General features: G+C 37.3%; 1 protein-coding gene across 8 annotated transcripts in view; it reads left to right on the top strand.

The window, feature by feature from the left end:
- LOC132773672 (uncharacterized) overlaps positions 1-15,953 on the top strand; it is a 32,791-nt gene that overhangs the window by 5,620 nt on the left and 11,218 nt on the right. For 4 of the 8 annotated variants that reach the window (XM_067468014.1, XM_067468013.1, XM_067468010.1 and 1 more), the window contains exons 2-13: positions 553-637; positions 4,545-4,639; positions 5,395-5,534; positions 7,665-7,705; positions 7,899-8,033; positions 11,054-11,188; positions 11,489-11,611; positions 12,548-12,670; positions 13,064-13,186; positions 13,580-13,702; positions 14,096-14,218; positions 14,618-14,740. In XM_067468014.1, the coding sequence (XP_067324115.1) occupies positions 596-637; positions 4,545-4,639; positions 5,395-5,534; positions 7,665-7,705; positions 7,899-8,033; positions 11,054-11,188; positions 11,489-11,611; positions 12,548-12,670; positions 13,064-13,186; positions 13,580-13,702; positions 14,096-14,218; positions 14,618-14,740 (1,326 nt within the window). In that variant the 5' untranslated portion in view covers positions 553-595. The remainder of the gene's footprint in view (positions 1-552; positions 638-4,544; positions 4,640-5,394; positions 5,535-7,664; positions 7,706-7,898; positions 8,034-11,053; positions 11,189-11,488; positions 11,612-12,547; positions 12,671-13,063; positions 13,187-13,579; positions 13,703-14,095; positions 14,219-14,617; positions 14,741-15,953) is intronic. The other 4 variants (XM_067468011.1, XM_067468015.1, XM_067468016.1 and 1 more) reach the window with 4 other exon arrangements.

Raw genomic sequence — 15,953 nt, 5'->3', positions numbered from 1 at the left:
CCACACTATTGCTTAAAGCATTTCTTATGACTAGGAGTTGCACATAGTTCAGAAAATCAACAAGTCTAGATGTGAGGTTCAGAGTCTTATCCAAAATACAGAAGTCCGCAGTTTCTAAATGCAGAAATCAGTTACAGAGATCAGCAAAAGCTATTCATGATTCAGTTAAAAATCTCGCCATATAAAATTTCCCTTCTTGATTAAATTTCTGATTTATTCAGCTCCCACAAGTATAGATGTGGCCCTGCAGATCTAAAAATTAATATTGGCTTGTATAGAGAGATTTAGTCTTTCAGGTTGTTTGAACACAAGTTGTTTAGGGCTGTAAAAACCAAACCAGTGTGCTTTTTATGTTGTCGAATGCAACAGAGTCAAACGCGACAGAGTAGAAATAATAAAATGAACAAGGCAGGAAAAGTGGCCGGAAGCTGCTTATGAACAGAAGGGGAAAAGTGACTGTGCTTTGAACTATTGGCTGATTTGTATAGTACTGAAAAGATGAATGCATCCTTTAAAAAAACGATCAGTCACTTTATTTTTTTCTCTCCACAGAGCTTGAAATATTTAGAAGTGGCTTATTTTTTTGAATTCAGAGATGTACCCCACAAGAGGACGTGGACCTCGGTTTCCTCAGGCTGTAAGTTGTTGCCTTTGCTACTTAGGTTTCCCTACTGTTTTCTGGCTACTATTTTTTTAACAACAGAGAAGTTTGCATATATTCCTTCTATCAAAGGAACAGAAGTGTACAAGCAAAATGTTTTTAATTCCCATATGTAATTGGAAGCTCATAGTGCTGTACACTATAGCAAAGTAGAGAGACTATCCCATATAGTGAAATCATTCTTGCTGTATTTGTTTTTCTTGCCAGACACACTAATACAAAGTACTACTTTTGTGACAATTTTAAGGAATTCAATTTGAATCAACCATAATATATGTGATACATTTTTTGTTATTTTAATATCATTCCATCTCGTTTTAAGTGCATTCTGTGTACATGCACTTTTTAAAATTAGATGTTAATAGTTTTTCACTGTTTCTGTTGACTGCACATTATAATAAAACCGTTGAAGTCTTTAGAAGCCTCACCAAACTACAATTCCCATGATTCTATAGCATTAAGCCATGGTAATTCAAGTAGTGTTAAATTGCACTAATTCTATAGTGTAGATGTATTCCTTGTCATACTTCCCCTTCTGCAGGATTCAAAATAATATATTAGATGAAAAAAAAACCAATTTCATTCCTTGAAGCTTTTTCTTTAATATGCTTATTTTGAATAAGGTTTGTGTAGAATACGTTTTAATTTAAAGATGCATTAAAGCATATATGAATAAGAACAAATTGTTTCCTCAGAAATCAAATTATTAAGAAAGGAATTATGAGCAATCATTTTGCTTAGCTGCAGAAATGTAATACATTCATTAATATCTAAGTTCAGACAAATGAAAATTGTAGTACAGGACCTCATTGAGGTCACCACCAACTAACCATAATATTGTCCATTGCAAAGGGGTTTAAGTTATCTGGGAAATTTTGCACAAAGCAAACCTGACTAATGTTGGTTGAAATAAAAGTTATCTGTGTTATAGCACAATGAAGTAAACTAAGAAAAATCTCCCACACAGATTCCTCATAACATCTTCAATTTGTGGAAGATGCATTTTGGAAATTAAAATTGCTGTTGCCTCAGGCTTTGGTTGAGTTCCCAGAAATTATTCTTTGAATTGTAAATAATGAGAAAATTACAACCAGAGTCATTCTTTGTGTTTCCTAAGGAACACAATTTCAGAAGTATATGCTTGATGATTTTTAAGATCCATGTCCTTTTAATATCCAAACCTTAGGAACATTAAAGGAGACAATTTTGAGTGTGTCTAACATTGTTTCATATTTGCACATAATGTGAGGTATCATTAACAATCACAACTACAAGACTGTAAATAAATAGGAAGAATAAACGAATCCATGAAGGAGATGTAGGGAAAACCTATGAAAAACCATTCAAGGAGATAGGCCTGGTGTACCACAATTGTCCTATCCATTTCTATGTCCGCTAAAACAGGGCTTTTAAAACTTTTTCTACTTGCAATTCCTTCCACCCAAGAAATTTTGTCATGACTCTTTTCCACCCGAGGAATTTTTGCCTGTCTATATAAGTATATAAGATAGGTATAAAAATTAAATATTTACTCATACTTAATCAGCATTAGCAAGTCTTGCTAAACAGGCTGATTTTCCTTTTTGTAGAGTACAACAAATTTCTTCAGAGCCCACTGTAAACACTGCATGTTGTTGCTAACGGATTTGTATAAATATCTAGGTGGTAGTAAGACACCTATTACTATTGTCAAACTTTTCATAACCCCAACATTGAGCTTTATGGTTGGGAGAGACCCTTAGTGCCCCAAAAGACTGAAGGTTAAGTCTCCTTTAAGGACTTTTTTGCTGGATAGTTTCGAGGTCAGAACTGATCAGGAGCATAAGGCCTTAGAATGCAGGAGGATACCTTAATCAGTAAAGTTGGCTGATGCTCACCTGTCTTGCCTTATCTTTTATGTGGTACAAGAAGATCCCATTGTCAAAAAACCAGATGTGTTTCATTAGGATGTTGCCTTGAGCAGCACATAGCACCCCAACCTGGCAAGGTATAAAAGACCTCACAGTTCAACTTAATACTGAACCTGGATGCAGGCTAAGATTGGGAAGGTGCTGCATGTTGACCATGTTCTTCACTGTTTATCTTGAGATTTCCAACAACTGATAGGAGAATTAAGCTTACAAGGTGTGTATTCTTCTAGAATGCTTGTGTTGCTTTAAAATAAAATAGTTTGGATTCTGATTGCTTATTGCTTCTGAATCCATAGAGAACCTTTGCTTTTAGCAAAACAAGGGAGTGTAGTATAAACTGATATCCAGAGGAAAGCTGACCATTCCTATCAGAGCAGCCAAAGTTTCCTTAGTTTGAAGTCTTAAACAATGCATTTGGAATGATAATTAGGGATAGATCCAATCTTAGATTACAACATGTCTTCAAGGAAAAAATGCAGATAAACATATGAAGGAAGTAAATGAATCCTATTTAATTAATTTAAAAATAAAAAGGTTGGAGAAAAATGGAGTGTTTTAGTAATTTTGGATACTTTCAAAGCAACATCAAATGAGTGGCTAGGGATTTTTAATCAAGAACATGTGTGTGTTAATTTTAATAGATGGAGACTACAGAGGTTCGATAAGTCAAAGTTAGAAGCAACAATAAATGAAAATATACAAAGTATTGGATCAAATAACTAATGTGGATAAAATAAAAGCCCGGGTAGTAGTAGTTGTTGTTTTGACAATGCCAACATTTCATCAGTTTAGTTTATAAATCATTGCAATTAGAGCAGGCAAACTATACTTTCCACTGTTTGCCATCTAGTATTTGTGAAGTCGAGACTTCAGTTATATATTATTTCAAAATAGACATTAAGTATAATGAATTTTCATACTAATATCAAGACGAATCATTTTAGTGACAACATCAAGGAGAGTTGCTAAAATTATGAATTCTGAAGGGTGAGATCCCGGACAGTCTGGGACTAGCCATCAACAAATAGCTGAAGTCTTTCAGAATTAGAAATTTCTATTGCCTAATAATAATAATAATAATAATAATAATTATTATTATAATTCTTACCCACCTCTCCTCATGGTTCGAGATGGCTTACAACATTGCTAAAACATTCTAGCAATACACATATTAAAACATATTTCTCCAAAATACATATTATAATACACAGGACAAAGATTAAACATAGGACGCAGCTTAAAATTTGTGATTAAAACTGACTGTGAAGGCCTGCCAGAAGAGATAGTTCTTGTTTCGAATGCCCCCCTCCCCTGTTCTTATTTTGGGAAAATTCTTCCCAAAACTGAACTTAGGGTTTTGAATTATGAATCTGAATGATCCACCATCTAATCTCTCGGAATCTTTCCAAAAACAGAACGGGAGGTATCCAGAATTCAAAATGGAAACAACAAAAACGGAATGCATTGCATACCCCTAAGACCATTCCATAAGCAAATTCCTGGCCTTTCAGTTTGTGTAGTTCAAAGTTGACTAAATAAGACAAAATGTTGTTGTTCTTGGCATTGTCATGCTGGTAGAATTTCAGTTCCATCATTACCCTGCTCCTAAATTATTTAAATATTCAATTATTGGTTTGTTCAGAATTTCAATTTCTGAAGCTTGATTTGGTGGCCAGAAATTTAAAATGCATAACACTAAGAAAGAAAACCAAACTTCTGCTGCTGGTATCATATATTTCTTTATTTTTTTTAAAAAAAAGTCAGAGGTCCTTCAGATATAGGACTGCAAATCCCATGATTCCTCACCATTGGATGTACTGGCTAAAGCTGGATTTCAGTGTAACGGAGTGTACTGCAATCACTTTGTTCAGTAAACCATCAGCATGCTGAGCCAATCAGTCTTCAATACTAGTGCATCATGGTGGTTGTTATGGTTTGTAGTGTTTTAACCTGAAATGTTTTTCGTTAATCAGTATATGCCAAACAGAAGTTGCCAGGAAGATGGTTGGGATAGGCCAAAGCAGAACTGGTACCCGGATGGCCCAGGAAGGGGCCAGTTCTATAACAGGTGGGTGATGTTTCCATAATATGTATATTCTGTACCTTTCTCTCATCTTGTAATATTGTTTTTAATACTTTGGAACAATATTTACAAAAGTGCTATGCAAGTTGGAAATTGTATTGCACAAGCGGCGACCTTTTACCTTACTGATAGCTTACTGACAGTTCATGGATTCTCACATTGGACATATATCCTCAAGGTTCTGATTTCATCTTCCATTTCAGTCAGAGATCATAATTTGAATCTTAACAAAAATGTTTGGGGTGTCATGAAATGGAATGAGAAAAAGCATTATGTATATAATTTAATTCAGTTCTAGGATGTAACAACATGTGGAAATCACTTCTCAACAAAAGATTCCCCCAGGCACTAACAAGCCACACCAAAAAAACTGCCAGTCCATCAAATGCTAATCAAGGAAAGGTTGAAAAAGAGTGAATAATTCTGCAAGGTGTTATATATACATATAATGTGAATACTATGGAATGAAAGTGCCTAAGATTTGAGCATGAGGCAGGACTATATTGAAAATTGTGGATAGCAGTAAGAGATTGCACATAAACTATATTTAAAATGGACGGTGGTTTGTAATGGCTAGCACTGTCACTATAAGTTGAATTTATGACTGGGAGCTATTGAACAAATATCAGTATACTTACCATAATTTACTGTATCTTGCCCAGCTTTTCAGGCCTGCAGTGACTTTTATTAAAGAGAGTGGCAACAAATTATACAGAAGGTTATGGACATTTGTGTCTTAGCAGAGCAAATGGTGACAACTTTGGCCAATACAGAGGTTCTTACCGAGGCCGTGGTTGGAGACGTCCCCGAAGCGATTTTCCTGAGGAACGTCACTATCGTGGCCATTCTTACAGAAGATCAAAAACCAGCTTCACAAAAGGTTGGGTTTGAGAGAAAGAAAATATGTGTGAGTTAGAGAGAAAATGGAACATTGCCAAATCTTTTTACCCATCTTGTATTACCCTTGGGATATCCACTTTGCTTAAAGGCTTCCTAAATAAAAGGCCATTGTGGTTTTTTTGTGTAATTTTTTTTCTTTTGTTCTTGTTCCAAGTTCTCATCAGAATGTTCCTAATTGGGTGATGGTTAAAGCTTGAGTCTTCTGCCACTTTTCCATAAATTTAGGTCTGCATGCAAGACAAGTTTTAAATCTGCTCCTTCAAGAACTATGAGGCTTTGATTATCAAAATGGAGCCGTTCTTTTAACCAATTCAGTATAGCTGCTTCTCGGTAAAGTTTTAAGTTTGTGAGGGCAAGTTCTTGTCTTTGTTTAGCATGTTGTACATTTTTTATTTATTCTAGGTTTTTTCCCTTTCCAGATAAATCTTGTAAGTTCAGCATTCCAGTTCCTATTATCTTTTTTCTTAATATCAATTGGGATATTTTGGAACAAGAAGAATAGTTTGGGTAGGATGTTCATTTTATTGTTGCTCTGTTCTAGAAAATAGATCTCCAAATTCATCCATTTGTTCAAGTCTTTTAAATTTTAATTCCAGGTTTTCTTATCGTCATTTTTATTAGGCTTGGGCCTGGATCAGTTTGACTGAAAGTGATTTGTAATATTCGGTGGTTCATTTCGTATAATACCCCGAAAACAGAACAGGGAGGACGGAACTGGAAAGACAGCCAAAACAGATAAAGAGAGCCGGATTTATCGGCTACTGGAAAGGATGGAGTTAAGTCTGCCATATACCTGAGGCAGGGGTCTGCTTCGGAGGCTCCTGTAGAAGAAGGGATTAACTGTAGCATCTTTTCTCCCTCCCTGGCAGTGGAAAAGTTCCCTAGGCCCCTCCTCTAGAGAGGGCCCTGCTGGGAATTTGCTTTCCCGGCAGCACTTGCATGGGCGAACATTTAAAGTCTCTGAATTCCTCTCGGAGCATAATGGGAGTTGGAGGTTTTTTCTCTCTATCTCTCACCCAATAAAAGACCTGATTGTGTCCATGCTCCGATTGGCTGAGAATGTACACAACCGGCAACTACAATTCCTAGAACCCTCTCTTGAAATTTGTCTTATTTTTAAAATGTTATGGTTAAAAAAATCGGTATGTTTTCAGAAATTGATATGTTCCGAAACTTGGCAGGCCTGCAGTTGTAAATTTGTTCTAAAATGGAGGTAGATTTCATGCAGATAGGCCTTAAAATGGATGAGCCTTTAAAGTTTCCCATTGCAGCCAATGGGCTGAATCTTTACCAAATGAAAATGGCAGCACTCCTCCTGATTCAAGTAACTTCACGGTAAACAGAATTAGGGTTAGCCAAAAATGGACCCCGAAATGGCATGCCTTTTGGCAGAATATTTATATAAAATCGTAATTATTCATCGTTATATAATATATATCCTATATATTTTACTTGGGTGGCAGTTTCACTTTCTGTTTTCTGTCTTAGTTTATCTTTTTCTTTGTTATTTATCTTTGCTGCTAATATTTTTGTTTTACGTAAATTGATCAAGAGTCCAGCAACTAGTCCAAATTGGTTATGGTCTATCATTTTAGGAAAATCCTTCAATGCGTCTTCCAACATTAGGACACTGTCATCCACAAATAACTTTATTTTGTATTTTTGGCTTTTCACTTTTATTCCTATTAGATCTTTATCTTGGTATAATTTCTTAAAACACAACACTATTAAAATACTTATAACAAAATACACAAGACCATATCAATAACATGTAGGTTAAAATTCAAAAGTCAACATTGACTGGGTAGGCCTGCCATAAGAGCAGTTGTATCTTAAATTCTGATGGCTAATTTTGGTCATTCCACGGTTTAGGAGGGGCCAATGAAATGGTCCTCTGAGTGAGGGTTGTCAGTCAGGTTCTGGCTAGATGGAGTAGCCCCCCTCCCCCTTTATTTATGTTCTTGTGTTTGATTGTTATATGTTTCTAGAAAAATATTATTATTATTAACATTTGTCCTGAAAAGAATGAGCCAAACGGAGTTACTGCAAGCATTCAGACTTCTCAACTTTCTATTTAATTTTGTTCAGACTATTTTTTCTCTGTCTCCAGGTAGATACCAGCATGCTTCACGTCCCCCCTGCTTGAAGACGGTAAGGGATGCACCAGTGCAGATTAATTCCTATAGTCATATTGGGAGCTGTATGACATCCCTCAAAGTCTTTCTGTGCAGCTCTAGAGACCTTTTCCATGATAGAACCAATTAGAAAATGACATTTTGTAACCCAGGAACAAAAATTGTGTTACATAGTGGTATTGTTTTTTGGGGCTTTTTCAAAAATGCAGATCTCATTGAAAAACAGCCAGACAGCTGAAGTGTCTTCCAGCCACACTTCCCCTGTGCCACCAGCCAAAACACCTACAGAACAAACATCATCTATTAAAAAAGACCCTCATAACATGGGGAAAGAACCTGTATCGGTATGAACCATTATCCTTTCTTTTAGGTTAGATAAACACACATGAAATTTCTTTGTAATAATTTGTTACAACTGAAAAATTTGTTCAGTTCAGAATCATATAATTTTGTATCTAATCCAAATCTTTCAAAAATCTGTCTATAAGAAAATAATTGAAAGTGTGGCTCTTTCTTCAAAAAATCTTCATTTGACTTAATTCAAAGTGGCCATGTCGGAATTAAAGGGCCAGACTCAGAATTAGTTCCAAAGTAAAGTTTATTAAGCAAAGAAAAAGGGCTCAGAGACACTTAACTCAGTGTCTCTGGCCAAACTCAAAAGCAGATACCAGTCCTGGTTCAAAAGAGATAACTGAAGCAATAATCCGGATTATCCGGAGAAAAGAACCGGATTAAAACAAAGCAGTCCAAAAGCTCCTCAAAATAGCACAGCAAGTATATAGTTAACAAACACAAGGGCTGCAGGGAAGAAAGCGTAGTCAAACGAAGTCCGAGGTCAAAGCAAGCCGAATTCAAAGTAGCAAAGTTCCAAAGATCCACGTAGTCAGCGTCGTAGTCAAACGACGAAGTCATGGAAGGAAGAAATCGGCACTCACGGGAATCCAAGCCGAGTTGAAAACACACACGAATGGAAGCAATAACCTGTAGATCCAGGACCCAATACCAACACGAAATCCAGCACTTTGCCTTCTGCAAAGATTCCCCATTTCAGAGCCTACTTTTATCTTACACATCATCAGAAGAATCTGAGCTGACCTCCGCCCCGTCCTTATCCCTTGAAACTGTTCTTGATTCCACACGTGAACTCCTATTGTTGCTCCTCATCAGACTCCTTCTCCCGAGTAGTCCTTTTCCTTCCCTTAGACCATTCCATTATGTTTCCTCTCTCCTCCTCACTTGTTGACCCATCGTCCCCAGAAAAGCCCAAGAATGATTCCTCATCTGTGGGAGCATTAAGTATATCTCGGATCCTCTTTCTTTGTTGCTCCTCATCAGACTCCTGGTCCCGAGTAACCCGTTTTCCCCTTCTAGTATCCTCACTACTGGTAGCATCGTTACTCACAGGCTCTACTACAACAGGCCATTTTCAAATTGTAAAAGATCTTGGTATGGTGAGTCATTTTTTCTTTGCTCTTTAGTTTTAGGAAAAGGAATATGCCATTACTTCTCTTTCATGAATATAACACAAAGGACAAAGCTTCCCTTCTAGTTGCTTCCATGTCATCCTTTAGTATTCCACCATATTTCTGTTCCTCAAGGACTGTTGCCTCTCTACCCCATGCTGTCCTTTGTAGAATCCCTCTATATGATCTTCAGTGCTGTTGAAAGCCCATAGACATTCCAACTAAGCCAGTGGTTCCCAACCTTTTTTTTTTTTTGACCAGCGATCACTTTGACCAGGGACCACTCTCCAACATTAGTATCAAAAGAGTTACAAATCAGTTTTTGGTCAACTTTAGATCCAGTTTGGGATGCTGATTCAGAAATTGCATTGGATAGACCACATCAGCTCTAGTTTCTGAGACAGAACATATTCCATGGTCAGCGACAGGGAAGGGGTAGCAGGTGGCGTGAAAGGAGTGGAAATAAATAAAATAAAATTTAAAAAATGAAGAGGAAGGAGGCTCGCAGACCAGATTTTCATCTTCGCAGCCCACTGGTGGTTCGTGGCCCACAGGTTAAGAACCACTGAAGTAAGCAGTTCCCTCTGAAAGCCTGGCTGAAGTAATGCCCTTGAAGTTATTGCTTCTCCAACATCTTCCTGTTATTGTTTTTACATTGCCCATGCATGGACTTTAATAAGCAGTGCATCTGAAAAAGTGGATTTACATCCATGAAAGCTTATGCAGTAATAAAAACCAGATAACCTTAAAAGTGCTGCCACAGTTCTTTTATTGTTCATTCTCTTCCTCCTTTTTATGCTACAAGAAACTGCTACACTTTCTTCTTTTAAAACTACATAAAGGCTTTACAATGACACCCCCCCCCCCCCCCAATTAAGTATGTACTTTTAAGAGTTTATCTCAGGGGTCCTCAAACTTTTTAAACAGAGGGCCAGGCCACAGTCTCTCATGCTGTTGGAGGGCTGGATTATAAGTTGAAAAAAACATGAATGAATTCCTATGCACGTTGCACATATCTTATTTGTAGTGCAAAAACACTTAAAAGCAATACAATAATTAAAATGAAGATCAATTTTAACAAATATAAGCTTATTAGTATTTCAGTGGGAAGTGTGGGCCTGTTTTGGCTGATGAGATAGAATTGTTTTTGCTGTTGTGTGCTTTCAAGTCATTTCAGACTTAGGTTGACCCTGAGCATGGGCCGGGTAAATTACCTTGGAGGGCTGTATCCGGCCCTCGGGCCGTAGTTTGAGGACCCCTGGTTTATCTCAACTGACTCTGGACTCTGGGACTATGAAATTATACAGAACAAACATAACAATCAAAGAATTGCTTTTGTAATGTTTTGTGACTTGAAACTCTATAATTATGAATAATGTTATTTTTAAAGCTCACATCACTCATTCCTCCTATTTTTGTGTGCATTTCTGATACACTTTTGCATTTTCTTTTATTTTGCTTGTAAAGCCAAACAATCTAGGATGTTTCCTTTAATTAAAAGTTGAATCAGAGATTCACAAGAACATGACTGGGTACACAGAAGAATATTGGAACATAAGGATTTATGCCTTTTGAATTTTGATAATAATGCTTATTCATAATTTTAATGATGTCAACAAAGCCTTCTAAGCTTTGGTATAGCAATTAATCAATTTAAATGCGGATTTAATAAGAATGATGTAACACCCAGTGAGGATGTGCAAAAAATGTGGACATATTAAAAGAAGCCAACAATCTTTTAAATTTACACTTGAAATCAAGGATGAGGCAGCGGCTATGCGGTACTGACAATATCTGCTTAGGTTTTGAAGGCTTTAAATTCTTGAAACTGAAAACTGGGTGCTTTTTTTTTCTTTCTCTCTCCCTCTCTCATACTTGTACTTTCCCCCAAATCTCTATAGATGAGAGAAAGGCACAGTGCAGCTGCAGAATCTTCTGCCAACCAGACCCATCCTGTTCCATTTCCTGAAGCACCTCTACATGCACCTGAGTACACAGAAGAACTTCATGCTAAAGCAAAAGAAAAATATGTGTTGGTAGGAGCCGGTGTCCCTTTTTGCTTTGATTAGTAAAGTAGAACAGGTTGTGACCTAAAATTAGGAGAAGGCTGATGGTTGGAGGGTTGGTGCCCTTATTTACACAACCATTTTCTTGGAGTTTGCTGTCATTTTTAACATTATACTTGGGTAATTTTCTATCAGTGAATCATTGTGAAAACCATGATGGATGAAGTATGTTGGATGTTCTTGTTCTAACCATGAAGGCATTTTCTTTTGCTTATTATTGGCAAATGTACTGCTTGATTCCTACAAATTCATGACCACTCTTTTCTGCAGTGTGAAGTCAGGCAATCTAGAGACCGACTTGGAGATGTTATCTCACCTGTAGCTGTAGAAATACCATTTCTCTTTGAGAACACAGATGATCACCAGTCTGAAGGAAAAGAAGCAATTGAACGGGTATTAAATAACTACATTATTCAATTTTTCAGGGGAGGGGAGATAAAATCCAAAGTTTCAAGTTCCATTAAGTCAAAAGTGTCAAACCTGTGGCCCTCCGGTATGAGCCGGTGTCCCTTTTTGCTTTGATTAGTAAAGTAGAACAGTTTGTGACCTAAAATTAGGCGAAGGCTGGTCAACGGTTGGAGGGTTGGTGCCCTTATTTACACAACCATTTTCTTGGAGTTCGCTGTCATTTTTAACATTATACTTTGGTAATTTTCTATCAGTGAATCATTGTGAAAACCATGACAGATGAAGTATGTTGGATATTCTTGTTCTAACCATGAAGACATTTTCTTTTGCTTATTATTGGCAAATGTAGTGTCTGATTCCTATAAATTCATGACCACTCTTTTCTGCAGCTTGAAGTCAAGCAATCTAGAGACCGACATGGAGATGTTATCTCACCTGTGGCTGTAGAAATACCATTTCTGTCTGAGAACACAGATGGTCATTAGTCTGAAGGAAAAGAAGCAATTGAACGAGTATTAAATAACTACATTATTTTTCGGCCGGGGGGGGGGGGGGGGGAGATAAAATCCAAAGTTTCAAATTCCATTAAGTCAGAAGTGTCAAACTTCTGGCCCTCCGGTATGAGCTGTGTCCCTTTTTTCTTTGATTAGTAAAGTTGAACAGTTTGTGACCTGAAATTAGGCAAAGGCTGATCAACGGTTGGAGGGCTGGTGCCCTTATTTACATAAATATTTTCTTGGAGTTTGCTGTCATTTTTAACATTATAATTGGGTAATTTTCTATCAGTGAATCATTGTGAAAACCATGATGGATGAAGTATGTTGGATGTTCTTGTGCTAACCATGAAAGCATTTTCTTTTGCTTATTATTGGCAAATGTAGTGTCTGATTCCTACAAATTCATGACCACTCTTTTCTGCAGTGTGAAGTCAAGCAATCTAGAGACCGACTTGGAGATGTTATCTCACCTGTGGCTGTAGAAATACCATTTCTGTCTGAGAACACAGATGGTCACCAGTCTGAAGGAAAAGAAGCAATTGAACGGGTATTAAATAACTATTATTTTTCAGGGAGGGATAAATTCCAAAGTTTTAAGTTTTATTAAGTCATAAGTGTCAAACCTGTGGCCTTCCGGTATGAGCCGGTGTCCCTTTTTGCTTTGATTAGTAAAGTAGAACAGTTTGTGGCCTAAAATTAGGTGAAGGCTCGTCAACGGTTGGAGGGTTGGTGCCCTTATTTACACAACCATTTTCTTGGAGTTCGCTGTCATTTTTAACATTATAATTGGGTAATTTTCTATCAGTGAATCATTGTGAAAACCATGATGGATGAAGTATGTTGGATGTTCTTCTGCTAACCATGAAGGCATTTTCTTTTGCTTATTATTGGCAAATGTACTGCTTGATTCTTACAAATTCATGACCACTCTTTTCTGCAGTGTGAAGTCAAGCAATCTAGAGACCAACTTGGAGATGTTATCTCACCTGTGGCTGTAGAAATACCATTTCTGTCTGAGAACACAGATGGTCACCAGTCTGAAGGAAAAGAAGCAATTGAACGGGTATTAAATAACTATTATTTTTCAGGGAGGGATAAATTCCAAAGTTTTAAGTTTTATTAAGTCATAAGTGTCAAACCTGTGGCCTTCCGGTATGAGCCGGTGTCCCTTTTTGCTTTGATTAGTAAAGTAGAACAGTTTGTGGCCTAAAATTAGGTGAAGGCTCGTCAACGGTTGGAGGGTTGGTGCCCTTATTTACACAACCATTTTCTTGGAGTTCGCTGTCATTTTTAACATTATAATTGGGTAATTTTCTATCAGTGAATCATTGTGAAAACCATGATGGATGAAGTATGTTGGATGTTCTTCTGCTAACCATGAAGGCATTTTCTTTTGCTTATTATTGGCAAATGTACTGCTTGATTCCTACAAATTCATGACCACTCTTTTCTGCAGTGTGAAGTCAAGCAATCTAGAGACCAACTTGGAGATGTTATCTCACCTGTGGCTGTAGAAATACCATTTCTGTCTGAGAACACAGATGGTCACCAGTCTGAAGGAAAAGAAGCAATTGAACGGGTATTAAATAACTATTATTTTTCAGGGAGGGATAAATTCCAAAGTTTTAAGTTTTATTAAGTCATAAGTGTCAAACCTGTGGCCTTCCGGTATGAGCCGGTGTCCCTTTTTGCTTTGATTAGTAAAGTAGAACAGTTTGTGGCCTAAAATTAGGTGAAGGCTCGTCAACGGTTGGAGGGTTGGTGCCCTTATTTACACAACCATTTTCTTGGAGTTCGCTGTCATTTTTAACATTATAATTGGGTAATTTTCTATCAGTGAATCATTGTGAAAACCATGATGGATGAAGTATGTTGGATGTTCTTGTGCTAACCATGAAAGCATTTTCTTTTGCTTATTATTGGCAAATGTAGTGTCTGATTCCTACAAATTCATGATCACTCTTTTCTGCAGCTTGAAGTCAGGCAATCTAGAAACCGAGTTGGAGATGTTATCTCACCTGTGGCTGTAGAAATACCATTTCTGTCTGGGAACACAGATGGTCACCAGTCTGAAGGAAAAGAAGCAATTGAACAGGTATTAAATAACTACATTATTTTTTGGGGGGTGGGGGATAAAGTCCAAAGTTTCAAGTTCCATTAAGTCGGAAGTGTCAAACCTGTGGCCCTCTGGTATGAGCCAGTGTCCCTTTTTGCTTTGATTAGTAACGTAGAACAGTTTGCGTCCTAAAATTAGGCGAAAGCTTGTCAACGGTTGGAGGGCTGGTCCCCTTATTTACACAACCATTTTCTTGGAGTTTGCTGTCATTTTTAACATTATAATTGGGTAATTTTCTATCAGTGAATCGTTGTGAAAACCATGAAGGATGAAGTATGTTGGATATTCTTGTGCTAACCATGAAAGCATTTTCTTTTGCTTATTATTGGCAAATGTAGTGTCTGATTCCTACAAATTCATGATCACTCTTTTCTGCAGTGTGAAGTCAGGCAATCTAGAAACCGAGTTGGAGATGTTATCTCACCTGTGGCTGTAGAAATACCATTTCTGTATGGGAACACAGATGGTCACCAGTCTGAAGGAAAAGAAGCAATTGAACGGGTATTAAATAACTACATTATTTTTCGGGGGGGGGGGTGTAGTGAAATTGCTACTCTATGTTAAAGTTTTGGTGTATAGCTCTATGTTTACATATGACAGATAGGGAAGAATAGGCACAGACAGGGTAGCAACAGCACAGATAGGATTTATTTGCATATGTGAAGCCGATTGGTCATATGCAGATTAGTGTAGGCCCAGGATTTGAAAAGGCTGCTAGGCCAAAATGACAGTTGGGGAGAGCAAAGCTGAACATTCCAAAGGGGCGGAGCCATGGTTCTGAACGAGGCAGTTAGAGAAAGGGAGTTTGAAAATGACAGTTAGGAATCTGTGTGAGAAGAGGAGAGTTGGTTTTTGAGTGCCTGATAAAAATAAGCAGTTATGAAGATGTGTTAAAGACTTCTGATATAGAGAAGCAGTTAGTTAAATACATCTCGAGTTTTAAGGAACATAAAGAAGGCTAGTGTTGCCTTAGTTCAGAATATAATTCAACCAAGAGTGTGTAAAGCAAGTAACATGTTTGTGAATGTAAAATATTGATAGTTCATTCAGAAAAGTTAACCAAGTAAATGATACTGACTGTAAGTCTCAAGGATGCAACAAAACACAAATGTAACCACAAGCGTTGGAGCCAGAAGTTATAAATAAACTGAGTTACTTTGTTATACACAAGAGTGTTTCATTGCCTGTGATATAAAGTACAAAGGTTTAACAGCACACAGAAAGTCCCAGCCAATATAAAAGAAGAAACTAAATCAGTATAAGGCAGCAAAGAGGTTTTTAAAGAGGAAATAGTCTCTCTCCCTCGCCTCACGGGGGATAAATTCCAAAGTTTCAAGTTCCATTAAGTCAAAAGTGTCAAACCTGTGGCCCTCCAGATGTTTCAGACTTCAACTTCAAGAAGCCCTGGCCAGTTTTATCCAATGGTTAGGAATTCTGGAACATGACATCCAAAACACCTGGAGACCCACAAGTATAACACCATTCTAACTTGCTCCATTAATCTTGACTCCTCAATAGTTCTGCCTTCTGTTTGTCATAAATTACCTTGATCCAAGCAATGATCAGTGGTTCAAATCCAGGGTGTGGGGTGATCTTCCGCTATTAGACCCAGCTTCTGCCAATCTAGCAGTTTGAAAAAATGCATATGTGAGTAGATCAATAGGTACTTCCTCAGCGGGTAGGTAATAGCACTCCATACCGGCCACACAATCTA

The sequence above is a fragment of the Anolis sagrei genome, chromosome 4, assembly GCF_037176765.1.
Source record: "Anolis sagrei isolate rAnoSag1 chromosome 4, rAnoSag1.mat, whole genome shotgun sequence".
NCBI lineage: Eukaryota > Metazoa > Chordata > Lepidosauria > Squamata > Dactyloidae > Anolis > Anolis sagrei.
Note: the sequence above shows the minus strand (reverse complement) of the source record. Positions and strands in the feature narration are given on the sequence as shown.